The 17,930-nt window shown below is 49.8% G+C and overlaps 1 protein-coding gene across 19 annotated transcripts in view; it reads right to left on the bottom strand.

Moving 5' to 3' along the window:
• Positions 1 to 1,199: 1,199 nt before the first annotated feature.
• The window catches only part of ODF2 (outer dense fiber of sperm tails 2), a 30,137-nt gene continuing 13,406 nt past the window's right edge, over positions 1,200 to 17,930 (bottom strand). For 14 of the 19 annotated variants that reach the window (XM_088841117.1, XM_088841116.1, XM_088841115.1 and 11 more), the window contains 13 exons: positions 16,138 to 16,209; positions 14,735 to 14,806; positions 14,511 to 14,627; positions 13,703 to 13,888; positions 13,077 to 13,186; positions 11,071 to 11,206; positions 8,656 to 8,766; positions 8,392 to 8,496; positions 6,976 to 7,134; positions 5,560 to 5,660; positions 3,749 to 3,911; positions 3,183 to 3,308; positions 1,200 to 2,760 (listed from right to left, as the gene is read on the bottom strand). In XM_088841117.1, coding sequence (XP_088697243.1) covers positions 2,572 to 2,760; positions 3,183 to 3,308; positions 3,749 to 3,911; positions 5,560 to 5,660; positions 6,976 to 7,134; positions 8,392 to 8,496; positions 8,656 to 8,766; positions 11,071 to 11,206; positions 13,077 to 13,186; positions 13,703 to 13,888; positions 14,511 to 14,627; positions 14,735 to 14,806; positions 16,138 to 16,209 — 1,647 coding nt within the window. In that variant the 3' untranslated portion in view covers positions 1,200 to 2,571. The other 5 variants (XM_088841123.1, XM_088841122.1, XM_088841121.1 and 2 more) reach the window with 1 other exon arrangement.

Genomic DNA, 17,930 nt, shown 5'->3' on the forward strand with positions numbered 1-17,930 from the left:
CACCACAGTTCAAAAGCATCAATTCTTCAGCGCTCAGCTTTCTTTATGGTCCAACCCTCACATCCATACATAACTACTGGAAAAACCATAGCTTTGACTAGATGGACCTTTGTCAGCAAAGTGATGTCTCTGCTTTTTAATATACTGTCTAGCTTTGTCATAGCTTTTATTCCAAGGAGCAAGCATTTTTTAATTTCATGACTGCAGTCAACAGTCCTCAGTGATTTTGGAGCTCAAGAAAATAAAACCTGTCACTGTTTGAACGTTTTCCCCATCTATTTGCCATCAACTGATGGGACTGGATGCCATGATCTTAGTTTTTTCAATGTTGAATTTTAAGACAGATTTTCACTCCCCTCTTACACCTTCATCGAGAGAGTCTTTAGTTCCTCTTCAATTTCTGCCATAAGGGTGGTGTCATCTGCATATCTGACATTGTTGCTGTTTCTCCTGGCTATCTTGATTCCAGCTTGTGAACCATGCAGCCCGGCATTTAACATGTATACTCTGTGCAGAAGTTAAATAAGCAGCATGACAATATACAGCCTAGATGTACTTCTTTCCCAATTTTGAACGAGTCTGTTGTTCTGTGTCCAGTTCTGTTACATTTTGCTGTGCATACAGGCTTCTCAGGAGAAGTTCCATTTGGGTGTGAGGAAAACGTTGGAGAATTAGACAAAGGTGGGGGGTCACACAACTTTGAATATATTAAAAACCACTGAATTATACACTTTTAAAAGAGTGAATTAAATCTATCTCAATAAATGAAAAGCTCATCATTGCCTGAGGCCAGCTTTAAATAGGACACTAACTTTTAACACTTTTGCCCATTTCATGGGGTCTCAGTTTGAGGGAGAAAGGAAAACTCTCGAGTTTGAAGGAATATAAACATTTTCATTTTCACAAAATCTCTGGACTTTTTGTAATACAATATTTCACAAAGAAAAACAGAACATTGTTAGGAGAATCCCAGCCATGAACCCAAAGAGAGGTGTTCCTACAGCATCATCGCAGATAGCTGAAGGGGTTTATCATTAGATTGATGATAATAATGAGTTATATAGAAATGTATGCACATTGGTGTAAGTTTGTCAACTGTCCTTTCTTATGAAGATCTTTCATACATTGTATGAAAGTTCAAGTCTATATTAATGATGTGAAAATAGGCTTGGTGTTGTGGCAATGGTAGCTGGTAGTAGTAATTTCAGGGACCTTCCTTGGCAAAATTAAAAGCTGAAGATAAAATTTAAGAACAAAACAAACAAAAACAAATCACTGAAAGCTGGAAACTACAAATGTCTCCAAAACTGGGCGGGGGTGGTGGTGGTGTGTGGTTCTGGGAGTGCAATCTAGATGCCATTGCTTTTGGGGACACAGGGGAATTCTCCAGAGGTTTGGACCTGGGTTAGAGTGGCTGAGAGGGGCCAGACTGGATCACCCAGAAGCCAACACCATCTAGAATGGAAAGGTTAGGATTTAGCACAGAACACCAAGTGTGTTCTCTTCTCTCTGAAGAATATGTTGTTCTTTTAAATACAGGAACATGTGAGGAGGACAAAAATAGCCCATCATCTTTCAGAAAGCAATTAACATTTAAAAAATAGTAAGACAGACACAGTCCATCTTCCTCCTAACAGCTAAAATCATCTGCCCTCACACACTGAGCTGCACCTTACCATATGTCTCCTCTGGTCCTTTCATGGGATTGGAAAGTGAAAGCACGCAGAGGAGAAAGAGTCAACCTAGTCAAAATGAAATAGTCTAATGTTCCATGTACCACGTCCTTTAAAAAACATTTACTGGCTCTTCTGTAGCGTTTTACTGAATCATTTTTAGAAGAGGGATCGTGTGGGTTAAGGAGACTATTCCATGGAACCTTAAATATTGATTATAAAAGCTTTTTGTAAAACACACACACTTCAAGAATAAATGCATTCCATAGACACAAACCTAGCCAAGAGAAAAATCAGTGAGACTGGGATAGTACTTTTACAAGGCGAACTTGTAAAACATAAGCCCTCGAGTGTCTGTCGGGAAGTGCGTGAGGGCAAGTGGCCTTGAGGAAACTTGGCCACAAGTGGGAGGGGAGCACCTTGGAGAGGACACCGTACCCATGCAATGAGGAAACCAGCACATGAACATGAGGCGCAGTGAGGGCCTCTGCCGAACAGCTCCTGCTGGTGGGGATCAGGGAAAACCCAAGAGAGAGAGTCCTAAAAAAGAAGAGAGCTGTAAAAGGGTCTGGAGGGACAGTCCAGGCCAAAGAGTCTCTTGAGAAACCAATGAGCCAATCACAGTGAGTTAAAACCTGACCCTAATAGCAGTAGCTTTAAGGCCTGTCGGGGTAATTAGAAATTCCCTTCAGGTGATGCTATCAGAGAGGAGAGAACTAAGTGGGTTCAGCTCCATCCCCCGCTCGAGGCACTTCTCTGGAGTTAGTGGCTAAGATAAGACCCTGAACACACTTCATCTCAGGAAGAGAGAGGAAAACCAACAGGCTTTCCAGGTATGGCTAAGTGACACCTCCGTTGCCACAGCATCCCTCTGAGCTCCTAGCCCAAGAGCAGCGGCTTAGGTAGGAGGCGACCGGGAGCGGATGGGAGAGCTGGTCAGGTAGGAAGCATAGGGACCATCCCCAAACACGTTGGCGTAGGACGACTTGAGGAACTGGACGTAGTTCTGCATGCTGCGGTTGGTGCTCTCTGACTGCTCCAGGCGGTCTTTCAGGTCCTGCAGGCGGCTCTGGTAGCGGCGATCAGCCTGAGAGGAGGAACGGGCAGGGACCAAGTGTGTGGAATGCCCAAAACAGACCAACCCCAGAGGCCAGGAGATGAGGGCAGGGGGAATGGGAGTGGCTGCTAATAGGTCGCTTTCTTTCTGAAAATATTCTCAACCTGGATTGTGGTGATAACTGCACAAATCAGAATGCACTCAAAAACCACTGAATTGTACAATCTGAATGAGAGAGTTTTATGGTAAATGCCATCTTAACAAAGCTGGTAATAAACAAGGGGAGGAGCCTGGAATACCCTGAGGGGATGGGAAAGTGATGGGAGGAAAATAAAACCACGTCATATTCACAAAAACAACAGAACACAGTGCCCTGCGGGCCCCTGGAAGCTCAAACCTCAACGCATGCCCTTCTTGTCTGCTACCACCCCCCCACCCCCAGACAGACTCACGTCGTCCCGGCTCCGCCGCAGCTGGCTGAGCTCGGTCTTGGTCCTGCTCAGCTGGGTCTCAAGGTCCAGGATTTTGTTCTGGGCTGCTCGCTCCTTGGAGGCTGCGTGCTCCTTGGTTTGTTCCACCTGCCCAGAAAGCACAGAGGTGGGGCTGGCTTACCTGACACAGGGGATACCTGTGTAAAGAAGAGGCTGGGCAGCTCCCACTAACCGGTCTCACTGTGGAGAATTCTCTGGAGCCTCAGGGCGGGAGCTAGCTACAGAGACAACTTCTGCAAGCCTGCTTCACCTGCCCTTTGCCAACGCTCCATGAGTTACCACCTCAGATGGGGAACACCTGTCTGAGGCCCACTCTGGCAGCAAAGACAGGAGCAGTTGTGAATCCAGTGCCAAGTCCTTTACAATCATTGCTCATTTGATCTTTATGATGAATCTGTGGGGGCAGGTACTACTACGATATGCCCATTTTTCAGATGCGGAGATAGGCTCAGAGAAGTCAAGTGATGTGCCCAAAGACACAGAGCTACGCCGTGAGACTACAGAGCTACAACAGATGTGAGACTGACCTGCCTTCTGGCGTCTTCAATGGCGCTCTCCAACTGCCTCGCCAGGGTCCCACATTCCCGTGTTTTCTCCTCCAGTCGCAGCTGGGACTGGTGGATTGCCTCCTCCCTCTTGGCAATCACCTGTAGGAACTCGATATTCTGGGCACTGGTCGCCTCCAGTTTCCTAGGTGAAAGCACTCAGTCAGAGTCTGCTTGTCCCACTACGTGTCTTGTTCCACACGGCCGGGGGCTGCCAGCCACGCTGGACCAGGGTTCACAGCATACCAAGAATCTCCAGGGAATAACAGGAATAAATCAAAGAAATCAGCTGATCATCATGATGGCAAGGAGCTATATGGAGAGTGGGAGAGGCAAGCACAGACTGACCGTGGGCTGTGCCGCGCACGTATGTCATCACGTGTAATATGGCAGCTTGCAGCTCAGGAATGTGGGCTCCATTCTGATTCCCACTTTACAAATGAAGCAACTGTGCCACAGAGAGGTGAAGTCATTGGCTCAAGGTCACCACAGTTGGTAGGTCTGTCACCAAAACCCACGCCCCCCCCACCACTTCTTTATTGCTGCCACCCTCAGCAAAGGGACTTCAGCTGGACCACTCAACATCATTTGTGACCAGCCATGGGGCAGCAGTGACCATCTTGTGTGCACATATGGTCCCCGCTGCACTTCCAGAACACCTTCCAATCTCAGGAATTCTGTAAGTCCTGCAACTTTCCAGCTGCATCTTTGAGGCCAGCAGAGTAAAGGTGGAGTCCAGGGGAGACCACTTGCTTAGAGTCCCTGCTGGCAGGCTGTGAGAGCCACCTGGGCCAGTTGTAGCCTCCTGGGATTCCCCAAGTCTTTCATCACTGAAATGAGGGCTCCAGCCCTCATGTTATGGACACTAAAAGCTCTGGAGGAAGACAGTCTAAGTCACAGCTTTGCCAAGTACCAGTGATCTTGGGCAAGTCACCTAACCTCTCCCCAAGCTCAGTTTCCTTGTATCTAAAATGGGGATAATACCAACTCATATATACTATCCTATACAGCGTGATTTTGTACACCAGGTAACGTGCTAAGCCTTTTGAGGATTATCTCGTGGAAGATACACAACAACCCCAAGAACTGGACTGTTCTCCCCACCTTGGTCCCTTTCTCAAGATGAGTAAACAGGGTGATGAGGTTCAAAAGGATGAAATGATTTGCTCAAGATCACAATGTAGGTAAAGTGGCCAAGTTGTGATCAAAGGCCAGAAATTCTGATTCCAAAATGTGAACTCTTTTCCTGACTGCCTCCAATAGTCCGTAAGTAACAGGGAATAGATCAGAAAGGTCTTGGGAAGGGTGACCAGGAATAAAGAGCAGAATGCAGGGGAGTGTCTCCCACTGCAGCACCTGGCACTGCTGGTTCGCTTGGATGAAGCATGCCTTTCTGATAGGTGGTGCCTATGGGTGGTCTGATCCTTTAAAATTTTTTTTTTTTTTACTTTTTGGCCACACTATGCAGCATGCAGGATCTTAGTTGCCCGAGCAGGGATCAAACCCAGGTTCCCTGCAGTGGAAGCGCAGAGTCTTAACCACTGGATCACCACTGGGTGGTCTGATCTTGATCTCACTGTCATGGAGCATCCCCCCCTGGCCAGAGACCACCTTCCTCTCTCCCACAATGCTTACCACTGCAGTGGAAACAGGTTTTCCTCTGAGGTCTGCCTAGTACCTTCCAGGGCCTCAAGTCCCTCAAACATTTCTGCACACTGAGCCCAAAGCAGCTAAGTGGCTGAAAAGTCTCAGGTCCTAGGAAGAGGACAGAGATCGGACCAAGTGCCTCTAACCTCTCCAGTTCATCCACCTTCAGACTCAGCTGTTTATTTTCCTTCTGGGAAGCCTGATGTTTCTCTCTTGCCATCTCCAGCTTGTCCCCCTGGTGTTCGATCTAAAATGACAGGAACACAGACTGGTTTACGAAAGAACCTCCAGGTACAGCCCTCCCTTATCCCTGTGACCTGTCATCCACACCCAGGAGAGAGGCACGCTGCCCTCAGCAGGCATCCAAGTCTCAACGCACAACCTGGAGGAGAGAGTAGAGTGGGGACAGGTTAGGCCCAACTCCTGAGACCAAAGGCTCTCCCACGCTGAGAGAAGCCAGCTTCGATCCTGAAGAGCCACGATGACACATTCTGGTTCAGGAGAGGCCAGTCAGTAGGATCTGGTCAGACATGAGAAGGCAGAAGCAGACAGCAGGCCTAACTGGTCCACGCAACCCACTACCGAGCTTTACCAAGGATGTTGGTGGGACCATTGATGTCATTCTCCTTAACTGGGGACCAGTGCAAGCAAGGCCATAGAAAATCTAACAAGTCCTTCAGACTGGCAGGTTTGAGAAGTTATCCAGAAGACCCAGACATCTGGGCCTGAAAGGCCCTGAGAACACTCAGGTTCAAGAGTAGGCAGGTGATTTAAAGTACTGAGAACATGGGCTTGGGAACCAGACAGAGCTGGCTGGCTTCCAGTCCCTGTTGACAAGCATTAGTTCAGGAGAGTGTGACCTGTGACCTCAGGAAATGCCTTCTTCCCCTCTCTGCCCTCGGCTGCTCTTTGTCAAACGGGGAAAATAAGACCCTTCGCAAAGTTCCTGGGAGACTTAAATGAAAGAATGCCAGAGCAGAGAGCATGTGCTCAAAAAATGGCAGCTACTTCCACTGTTACTGCAAGGAAGCAGGTGGAGAGAGGGAAAGGGTCTCGCCCAAGGTCACAGTGCCATTTCTTAGACCTCGCCGGCTTGGTTCCAGGCACCCAAAGGCAGATTGCCTCTGGGAGAAAAGCAGTCCTCTGTTGGGACAGAAGCTCAGGCAAGGGGTCTATTCAGACTAGGGAAAGGCAGCTAAAGCAAGAGAAAGACGGAGACAAAGAAAACCTATGGCTTGGTGTCCACTGGTGGCACGAGGCTTGAGGACAACAGCAGAGCAATGAAGGGCAGAGGCCGGCGGAGACTTGGATCACTCGGGGAGCGGCAAGAGCAGGAGGGCCCGGCAGCTCCTGTAACTATAATCACTTTGTGCAAACACAAGGCATTTGGCACACCAGACTTTTATTTCACAGCACTGATGATAGCTCACTCCTTTCAGAAAGCGGCAGCCAAGAAAAAGGAAGTGGTCCTCCCTTGGGGGGTGGGGCACGCGTGCAGCTCATCTTGGTAAGCGGGCCCCTGCTCGGGCCAGTTCGTGGGACCCTTTCTGCCAGTCCCTTACCCGGCTGCGCAGGTCTGATATGATGGCTGTGAGGTCAATGTTCTTCCGCTCATAGCCCTGCAGCTGGTCCTGGCACTCAGCCAGCTTAGCCTCTGTGATCTTAAGGATATCGGGCAGCTGCTGCAGGTCAGCCAGCTGGGACTGGAACTGCCTCCGCGCCTGGAGTGGGAGAGAGGAGCCCACGGTTGGGAAGGGCCTGGAGGCTGCAGCAACCAGAAAAAATCCTTCGGAGTGTGGGCAAGGCTGCCTTCAGGCCCCCGGAAAGGATCCTGCAAGGCCCACGGGCAGAAGTGCAGCCTCCTGGCAGGCCACTGAAGGCATCTGAGCTATTCTCTGGGGGGACGCATTTGGCCACTTGGTGACTGAAGCCTGCTGCTCCTTCACTCACTGAAGAATAATGGCAACCATGTAACAAACTCCAGGACCCAGGCTTACTCCCTGAATTCATACAACTTACACAGTAGGTACTGCTGGCCCCACCTAAGGACTCTGAGGATCAAAGGATCATTTGCCCAAGGTCACTCAGTTAGGAACTGGCAGAGCCAGGATTCAAGTCTGCTGCTGCTGCTGCTGCTAAGTCACTTCAGTCGTGTCCAACTCTGTGCGACCCCATAGACGGCAGTCCAACAGGCTCCTCTGTCCCCGGGATTCTCCAGGCAAGGACACTGGAGTGGGTTGCCATTTCCTTCTCCAATGCATGAAAGTGAAAAGTGAAAGGGAAGTCGCTCAGTCGTGTCCGACTCTTAGCGACCCCATGGGCTGTAGCCCACCAGGCTCCTCCGTCCATGGGATTCTCCAGGCAAGAGTACTAGAGTGGGTTGCCATTGCCTTCTCCGAGGATTCAAGTCTAGGGTAACCCAAAAGCTCCTAGGAAGGCAGTCACGATACTCTGGGTCAGAGGGAAAGCTATCACCTATCTGGTCTTCACCCATCCTTGTATTAAGGAGGAGCCTGAGGACTGCAGAGGGGTGGTAATGTGTCCAAGGATACGCAGCCCGGTACTGCCTGAGCCCAGACTCAATGTGTCTCCAAGGTCACTATTAAGATGATCCCTTTGCTTCCAGACAGCCAAGCTGTCTCTAGAAGAATAATGCTTTTTTGGGGGGAAGGGGACAGGAAGCAATTTTCTGGTTGGCACAAGATAAAAACATCACACACAATGCATGCAACAGGCACACCTAAGGCCTGGCAGATCTGTGGATCTGAATCCACCTGAATGTTCCAAGCAGGGGAAATTTTTTTTTTTTTTAAGGAAAACGAAGAAGGAAAACCAGGATGAGAAAGAGGAATAACGAGGAAGCAGGAGAGAGAAAGAAGAGATGAGAAGCACATCAGAGAGCGTCAAGGACAGGCAGGAGGGACAGACTGCAGGCCCGGGACTGGGGAGGGGAAGAAAGCGAGCATGGGGAGCAGTACCGCTTCAATTTCTTTGTTCATTTCATCTTTAAGGATCTTGTTCTCTTTGTCACAGCGTTCCAGCTGGGCAGCCACTTCATCAGCCTCCAGTCTGGTCTTCATCACCTGAGAACCAACAAAACATTGGGCCATCTTGGGTAAAGCCAAGTTTCAGTGAAAAAAAAAAACAAAAACACCTTTTTGGGGGGAGGCCTTGGGGTGAACCTCCCTCCATAGCAGAACGCGCTGCTGCCCTGGCAGGGCCGCTGACACGTGACGGCCTACCTGACTCTTATAGTTGTCAATCATTCCCTCGTAGTTCTTAACCGACGCCTTCAGCTGCTGGACCTCGATGTGCGCCTGGTTGAGCTTGTCCTCCATTGGGGCGAAGCTAGCCTAGAAGGGAACCAGATTAAGGTTGACTGGCTTGTGGGTAACCATTAGGAAAGGTCCCAGAGCAGGTGGCCAAACCAACCCCTGGCTCCTACTCCGAGGGACTGGCAAAGAGAAGCCCCACCTACTTGATCCCTGCCAGCAAGTTTCCTCAGAGAGGCACCAGGGCGGGGCTCCCGATATGACCAACTCAAGTGAAGACAGATGAAAATAAGAGATTCCCGTGTTTTTCTGTTCTTATCACAAAAGCAATGCATTATTGGGAATTCCTTGGCAGTCCCACGGTTAGGATTCAGTACTTTCACTCCTGGGAGCCAGGATTTGACCCATTTTTAGGAAACTAAGATCCCGAATGCCTCGTGGCATGACCAAAACAAAGAAAAAAATGAGAACAAAGGCAACATGTTATCATTAAAGAAAATGGAGATAAAACCCAGAAAAACAAGGCATGATTCCTTAGTATATGGCTATATATTGATAGCTGTGTAGATATTTTATTTTTTCTAGTAAGCATGGGATTATGTTATATCCAGTGCTTTGCAACAAACTCTTCAATTAATAAATATGTTGAGAACTATTTCTCTCATCAATAAATGTTCTATAGCCCAATGCTCACCTTAGCAGATGGGACAAGATAAAGTCATGGTATCTCAATAAAATAATAAGCACTCATTTAAAAGAAAGAAAGCAAAAGAAGAAAAAGATATCCATGAAATGTGGTTGAGTGTGAAAAATCAAGCAGCAGAATAACAGATGGATGAGTGAATGTGCATATGTTTGAATATGCAGGTTAATATCAGGGTAAAAGAACTGGCATAAGTGTACATACACAGTTAACAGAGACCTTCGGTTCTGCTATCACATTTCTGTGATGTTTTCAACTTTCATATAAGCATATTTTACCTTTGTAACTCTGATTACCATTGTAATTAATGTCTAGGAAAATATACTTCTACAAACATTTTGAAGAGCCACATTGTATTTCACCACACAGACATACCATCCTTCAAACAATACCACAATTAACTATTAGACGTGGGGTTGTCTGTCATTTATCCAACAACTGCACTGCAACAAATGACACACTAGTGCTCTCCCACCTTTTTAAAATGAAAAAGATGGACAATACCAAGTGTTGCTGAGGAGACACGGAGCAAATTTCTCACACACCCCTGGTAAGAGTGGAAACCTGTACAACCGCTTTACTGTTTGCTGACATCTACCAAAGGACAGTGCGCCACCTATTGACCGAGCATTTCTACTTCAAGGTATAGAAAGCTATACCACCCAGACGGACATCGACAGCAGAATGGATAAACATGTCATGGTAGAATTCCTACAATGGCACAATCACAGCACAGAGAGGGATGGGCCACCACACATGATGAGGATAACTTCCACAGACAGAACGCCAAGGAAAAGCCACAGGGCCAGGCTCAGAGTTCAAAACCAGGCCAGCTCATCTGGAGTGACAGAAGTCAGGATAACTGTTCCGTTAGCAGGGGGTGTTTGTAACTACATGAGGTCACCAGGGTGGCTGGCTTTAAGGTTCCATCAGGGTGACTGGTGGACAAAGTATGTCTGTTTTGTGTACCTTTCTGTATTATACTCTTCCTTAAATCTATCTTACTTAACAAAAATCAGTAAAAAAAATAAAAAAGATGCTATTGCCCAGATCAGTTAAAAAGCAAGATCAAACCTGGCTCTGCAATGTCAACCTCTGTTCGGTGCCTCTCACCGCCGAGTCGCTGGAGGGTGTGTAGAGCAAGTGGTTAAAAGCTAGTGGTTACAGCCCCAGAGTCAGACTTAAGTTCAAATCCGAACTCCCAATACTTCCAAGGGCAGAATCTTGGCAAGAAACTTAAACTCCCGCTAAGCGGTCTCCTTATTCTAGAAAGTGGAGTAGTTATCACATTACTGGGAGGTTACAGTGAGAGTGAATGCATGTGGATGGTCCCAGCCGTGCGCCAGGAGCATCAGTGTTAACGTCAAGGTCAGATCTACCTCACATGCACGCCCTGAGTGTCACGTGGGGCACTGCACCCGCCTCACCCCCCACACGGGACCTCAGTTCCTCCCCCTAAGGAAACTGCAGCAACAGCGCAGAAGGCTCCTGTTCGGGTCCTGCGGCACAAGGTTTGGTCAGGACTTGGATCTGGGTCTCCCCGACCCCAGAGGAAGCTCTCTTAGCCCACTGCTGCCTCCAGGCCCTTGGGAGGCCCCGGTGGGTCATCTCTGGGCCCAACCAGGAGCGCCCAGCCGTCTGCTCTCTACCTGAATGTTCCAGGCCTGGCTCTCGGGACCCACCTTCAGCCTCTCGTTCTCTAGCTTGAACGCGGAGTACTCGGCGGTCTGCCGGTGTAGTCTCTCTACCAGGCTGTCCCGGTCTTCCCGCATCTTCTCCTCCAAGGTCTGTTGTTGGTTTACAAGATCTGTCACCCGGCTGGAAGGTCACGAAGCAAAAGCAGACACAATCAACCCCGCGGGCTATGAGCAGCCTACGTCTTTGTGTGAAGTGGGGCCTGGGGTTCCTTCCCAGGTCACCCATGTCCCTCTCCTTGGCACCCGGCCTGCTCCCAGTCTCCACTGCGAAGAGCAGCTGCCCCTGCATTGGCGACCGTGGTGTTCCCAGGTAGCCTGTTTTCATATAACAGCCTTTAAGGTCTACTTCCCTTACCATCCCCCTCCCAGAAGCCTTCTCTGTTCTAATCATCCCACAAGGCTGAGACACTCCCTGAAGACAAGGGCCACGGATGCAGTCCCTTCCCAGCTCCCCACAGCAGTTCCTGATCTCTTAGCCCTGACTCAGAGGTCAGGGTACCCCCAGGCATCCATCTCCCTCACACACACATCACACTGGGGTGCCATCTCCCCTGGGAGAGGGCAGTTGCCACAGAGCAGTAAAAAGGCACATGGGTCCCCCCACCACCACCCTCAGGCTCTCAGCAGGGGCTCTAATCTGAGAACAGAGACTGAGGCCTTGGAGGAGCCTGGGGGCTCTTGACTGCAGACCCGCCACTGCACCTTTGCATAGCATGTGCTCTGAGTTTTGAGAAACTATAGTTCGCCATTCAGCAAATGTTTTCTAAGTACTGACTGCTGCTGCTGCTAAGTCACTTCAGTCGTGTCTGACTCTGTACGACCCCATAGACGGCAGCCCAACAGGCTCCCCCGTCCCTGGGATTCTCCAGACAAGAACACTGGAGTGGGTTGCCATTCCCTTCTCCAATGCATGAAAGTGAAAAGTGAAAGTGAAGTCGCTCAGTCGTGTCTGACTCTTAGCGACCCCATGGACTGCCGCCTGCCAGGCTCCTCCGTCCATGGAATTTTCCAGGCAAGAGTACTGGAGTGGGCTGCCATTGCCTTCTCTAAATACTGACTAGGCCCAAGCAAATGCCCACTCAACTTGCAAAACCCATTCAGACATCCCACCTCAGGACATGTCTTCTGTGATCTCTTTCCTCTGTACCTCAGATCCTTCTGCCTTAACTATCCATTTTCTCCCACTAGATGGAGAATCCCAAGGGTAGTGCCCGGCATAAGGCCCGGCATTTAGCGAGTTTCCCAAGATATGTTGCCAAATTGAGTTGAAAACAACCAAAGGTATACCTCAGGCAAAACATTCCTGACCTAGAGACCAAGTTAGCTCCCGTGCAACCCCTTAGCCCAGGGCGTCCAGGTCTCCATAGCCCTGTCTCCTACTGCAGTACAGGGCTAACTCCATGGGGACGGCAATGCCTTTGTTTTTTAACTGCTGTAACCTTAAAGGTCAATACACAGCCTGGTATATAGTAGTTGCTCAATAAACAAATGAATGAACACAGGAATACGGCTGAGCCGGAGAATGGTCACTGCTGATAGTTCACCAGTGACAAGGAAGGTGTGTTCAGTCACCTTCAACTTGAGGCCACCTTCGCCCCCTACTCCCAGGCCATACCTCTGATCTACTGACTGGTACACAAAGAGAAGCTGAGAGAAGACAGGGCGAAGGCAGAAACCAGCTGCCCTGTCCCCCAAGAACTGGAAGGAGGATACCACTGTGGCTGGGCCTATTTCTCTGCTGTGCAGGTTAGGGCCCTACTCTGGCCAGGTATCAGCAGAGAGGGCCCCTCCACAGTGCCCACCAGAGGGTAGGACCCTGGGACAGGGCTGGAACCAGGGCCTACCTCAGGGCCAGTCCAATGCAGCCCTGGACCAGAGGAGACCAGACGGCACCCGAGTGACCCACATGAGCTGCCTCAGGATGCTGGCACCATGCACCAGCTCGCCCCCTCCTCCAATCGGCCCCATGCCCTCTCCTCACACAGACATACTCGTTCAGGACAATAATTTCCAGCTCAAGGTCTCCCTTGTCTTTTACAACTTGGTTATAGCGGCTCCTCCATGACTCCAGAGTGGATAAAGCTTCAGCGACATAAAGATCCTGGGAATAGGGGACAGCAGACAGGGTCCGTAGGTCAGGTGTCAGCACTGAGGCCAAGGGAGCCGAGGTCATCCCAGGCCACACCCTGCACCCTGATAACATAAACCCCACTCGTGCAATTCCTTTCCAGAAGCACTGAGACTAAAGCAGGAGCCAGATGCTACTTTTCAGTTTCCAGCATCACACGCACCCTGACTGCAAATCCATAACCACCATGCCCACCTGTGATACTGATGTGGTTAGAATGTCCCACAAGCCCTCCACTTGTCTCCAGCCAGCCGCCCTCCCCCATCACCATCCTTTTGGCTGTTTACTCCCTGACTGCCTCTTCCTCCAGCCAGCCACCCGTCCTCCCAGCTCATTCACCCTCTCCACTGCCATCTGTTTCTCCGTTTGCCCGCCCAGCCACCTCTCTTGAGCTTTTCACCTCCACCTGCCCATCCACTCCTCGCCCATCCACCACCCCACCCCTCCGTCCCTTCCCGGTCGGCCTGCCCTCCTTGGGGAGGCCGCTACCTTGTCGGCAAGTTGCACGTGCAGCTGCTCAGCATACTCCTCGCTCTTCTCGGCTCTCTCTTTTTGGGCTCGGATGGCTTTCTTCAAGGACTCTTTGTCTCGTTCTCCCTTCTGCTTTAGTTCCTTCAGCTGCTCCATGATGGCCTCCACTTCTGCCTTGTGCTGGTTCCCGCTGCGCTCCAGGTTCTGGGAGACAGGGACGACGGTGGAGGAGAGACAGAGGAGACAGATGAGGAGTCCGGGGAAAGGTGAGGTGGGGCGGGGCACAGCAAAGAGGAGGAATGAGGGAGAGAGAAATCAGGTCAACTGTGCGGGAGGCGATGCAGACCAGAGATGAGGGCCCTGCCCCGCTCCCCATAGCACCTCTCCCGTTATGGAGCCCACTGGGTCTCAGTGTTAAGATAGAACTCTTCTGGCAGCCTTCCCTGAACTCCCAGTACAGAAGTCAGAGATATTCCTCAGTTACTCAGCAGAGCTGTGACCTTAGAGGGTCCCTGGCTCAAAGACGTCCGCCCAACCCCTACCCCCTACCCACTCCATGGGTAGTTAGGAGAACTGGAGGCCTAAGGGATTAAGTGACTGGCTCAGGAGAACGGCACCCAACTGGTCACTGCTGGGAAGAACACCCAAACCCCTGCTCTTGCCCCTGGCCCAGAGTATCCCTTGCCACTGGCTCTGAGTGCTTTGGCAGCAGCCCCCCTAAACCTTTGAGGGCAAATCCTGAACGTGAGTGCCTTGGCTAGGCCATGGCCCCTGGACCACCAGGCCCCGCCCTCTCCCTTTCCCACCGGTGGGGCCAAGCAGGTACCTTGATCTGCATACACAGGCGACTGTTCTCCGCCTCTTTGCACCGAAGCTGTGCTTGCAAATGCCCACGCATGGTCTCCATGGACTTGGAAAGCTCAGATGCTGTCTTTGCTTGAGCCTTTGGAGAGACGGAGAAAGTGACAGAGCCAGGATTTGAACCCAGCTCTGTGATTCCAGAGCGCACTCTCCCGGCCCATACGGAGGGGCGACTGTCGGGGATGGTACCTTCTCACACTGTATTTCCTGGAGGAGCTCTTCCAACTCCTTGTCTTTGTCTTGCAGCAGTAATAGCAGGCGCTGGGGAGAACAGACTGTCATGAGCTCCCTGGGAAGGGAGAGGAGGCTCGGCCCAGGGAGGACAAAACTCCTGTGAGTGCCTGGCCACTGGTCTCAAGTCCCAAAGACACTGGCCCATGTCACAGAGATCCGAGCAGGAAGCACCTAATATCTGTATCACAATTTTTTTTATAACAATTTAAAAAATTTTAACTGTGGGAAATACTGACACACACAAAAAACACTAAGGAATGCCCACAATCTCCCACCCAAAGACAACCACTGTGAACACCGATTAAAAAGCGAAATACATATTTTACTGTATAACCTTGTTTACCATAGTGTGCTTTGATAAAGCACCTTAGTATTTCCATTTACTGATGTATCATAATTTGACAAGGGTCTCAAGCTGGGAATGCACATTTAGGCATTATCACCATGACTGCTGAATCCTAGTGATGTTCAGCCAGGCACCAAGGGCCAAACCTTGGGAATCATGGTCTCTACTTCTTTCTCTCTCTCAGACCCTCACAACAGACATTAATACATCTAATGCTCCAGAAAGTCCTGAAGTTAAACAGCTTGTCGAATGAGCCCTTCAGGCTGGTCAGTAGTTTCCCATATTTATTTGGTTATGTATCACTCCCCCCTTTTTGTTTCTTATACCCACTAACACTTGAGGAACTCAGGGTTCCATGGAACAGACTTTGGAACATGCTGCCTTGGCAGAGATTCCTTGGGAGAACTGGAATTTTGGGGTCAACAAGTCTACACTGTAATACAAATGAGGAAATGCAGAGAACAAACTGAAGGCCTACAAATCCATCGCCACATCACCATCCCTCAGGCTGGCGTCCAACTTGGTGATTCAAGCTCTCAAGTGAGCAGCTAGACAAGCCCGGTGGAGCAGGAGGGATGGGAAATCTGCTTCATATTTTTTACAGATCATGAAACTAAGACCCCAAAAAAATATCAGAGCAGGGCTCCAGCCCTTCTGCAGCTGCTCAGCACCTCTATGCTGCTGCTGCTGCTAAGTCACTTCAGTCGTGTCCGACTCTGTGTGACCCCATAGACAGAAGCCCACCAGGCTCCCCCATTCCTGGGATTCTCCAGGCAAGAACACTGGAGTGGGTTGCCATTTCGTTCTCCAATGTGTGAAAGTGAAAAGTGAAAGTGAAGTCGCTCTGTCGTGTCCGACCCTTAGCGACCCCGCGGACTGCAGCCTACCAGGCTCCTCCATCCATGGGATTTTCTAGGCAAGAGTACCGGAGTGGCTTGCCATTGCCTTCTCCACAGCACCTCTATGCTGTGGCCTATACCCACTCTGGCAGGCAGGGGGCGCTGTGTGTTACCGCTTTCTCAGAGTCCGCCTCCGCCAGCCGTTTCAATAGCGTCCCTTGTTGCTCCATCAGTCTTTCCGAATCCTTTAAGGGAAGGCAGGAAAAGCCAACTCGTTAACCAATACACTGAGATGTCTACTTCCTCTAGATCCTATACCTTTCCTGAAAATTACATTTCTCATGAGGGAAGTAATGAATTACATACTCATCATAAAATATTTAATGAAGCCCTCATCCTCACCTCCAAACCCAGCCCTACAGGGGCGAGTCTGGTGACTTTACTGCCCATCATTTCTCTCTGCATCTACACAGAGCTACACCGAGATCTTTTGGGAGGTGAGGGGTGGGAAGGGACTAACGTGTAATTTTACCGGAATGATACCACACTGCAATTCTGTCTACAACTGGATTTTTAAAAAACACCTTTATTGAGATATAAATTCAGATATAGGTCATCCTTTAAAATGTACAAGTCCAATAGTTTTTGGTATATTTGGTAAAATATAACAATCTTTGCCACCATTTTTACGTGTAAAATTCAGTGGTGTATGGTACATTTACAATGTTGTGTAACCATCACTACCATCTGAAAGAGAAAAGTGAAAGTATTAGTCGCTCAGTCGTGTCCGACTTTTCGCGACCCTTTGGACTGCAGCCTGCCAGGCTCCTCTGTCCATGGAATTCTACAGGTAAGAATACTGGAGTGGCCACGCCCTCCTTCAGGTATCTTCCCAACCCAGATATCGAACCCAGATCTCCTACACTGCAGGAGGATTCTTTACTGTCTGAGCCACCAGGGAAGACCCACTACTATCTAGTTTCAGAACTTTTTCATCACCTAAAAGGAAACCCACACCTGTCAAGCAAGCAGTCAGTCTCCATTTTCTCTTCCTCCCAGCCCCCAGCAACCCCCAATCTGTTCTTTTTGTGTGTAGGGGTGGGGTGGGGTGGCATGTCGCATGACCTGCAGGATCTTAGTTCCCCAACCAGGGACTGAACCCGGGCCCCGGCAGTGAAAGTGCCAAGTCCTAACCACTAGACCACCAGGGAACTTCCCAACCCCTAATCTGCTTTCTGTCTCTAAAATGCAGTGGTATTGCTAACCTCTCCCCATAACTTTTGGGCAATAAGGTGGCTCTTGGGTTTTGCAACTATAAATACCAGGTTTTGCCACTGTAAATACTGCAGCAAGACATGTTGAGCATATACCATGGTGTCTCGCCAGGACTCATACAAAGAGTAAGAGTGGCTGGGCCAGAAGGTTTGTGAATTGTGACAGCTGACATGCCCTGCAAAATGCCTGCACTGACTCACACGGCTTCAAGCATAATGTGAGAGCACAGGGCAGCAGCCAGGCTCTACCTCTTGCCAGTCTTGCCAGCATGAACCCTTCTGTTAATTCGCACTTCCCTAATTACTAAATTACTAAATAACTCTCATGATTATTTAGCCATTTAGGCTTCCCCTTCCCCAGACTGCCTGCTCACACCCTTGCGCACTTTCACACTGGGCTGTGTCTTTGTAAACCGTCTCTATTCTTCCTCCCGGGCACCTGAACAAAGTACCCCTAGAAGAAGGCTCACTCCTCTTTCCATTTCAGTCCCTCAGTTCACCCTCACAGGCCAAGAGAAAAGGGCTCCCTGGTCCTGAAATTTCCCGGGGACCCAGGAACTGAAAAAAGACAGCACTGTGGTTTCTCCAGCAACAAAAGGCAAAGAACACAGGACGAAAGCCTGAAACGGGGATCCAAACCTGAAGCTGATCACTGCAGGATAGGCCATGATGCCCTCTGAGCTTCTGGGGGA

This window comes from Moschus berezovskii, chromosome 11 (genome assembly GCF_049115385.1).
Source record: "Moschus berezovskii isolate FMDL1 chromosome 11, NW_MosBer_1.0, whole genome shotgun sequence".
Taxonomy (NCBI): domain Eukaryota; kingdom Metazoa; phylum Chordata; class Mammalia; order Artiodactyla; family Moschidae; genus Moschus; species Moschus berezovskii.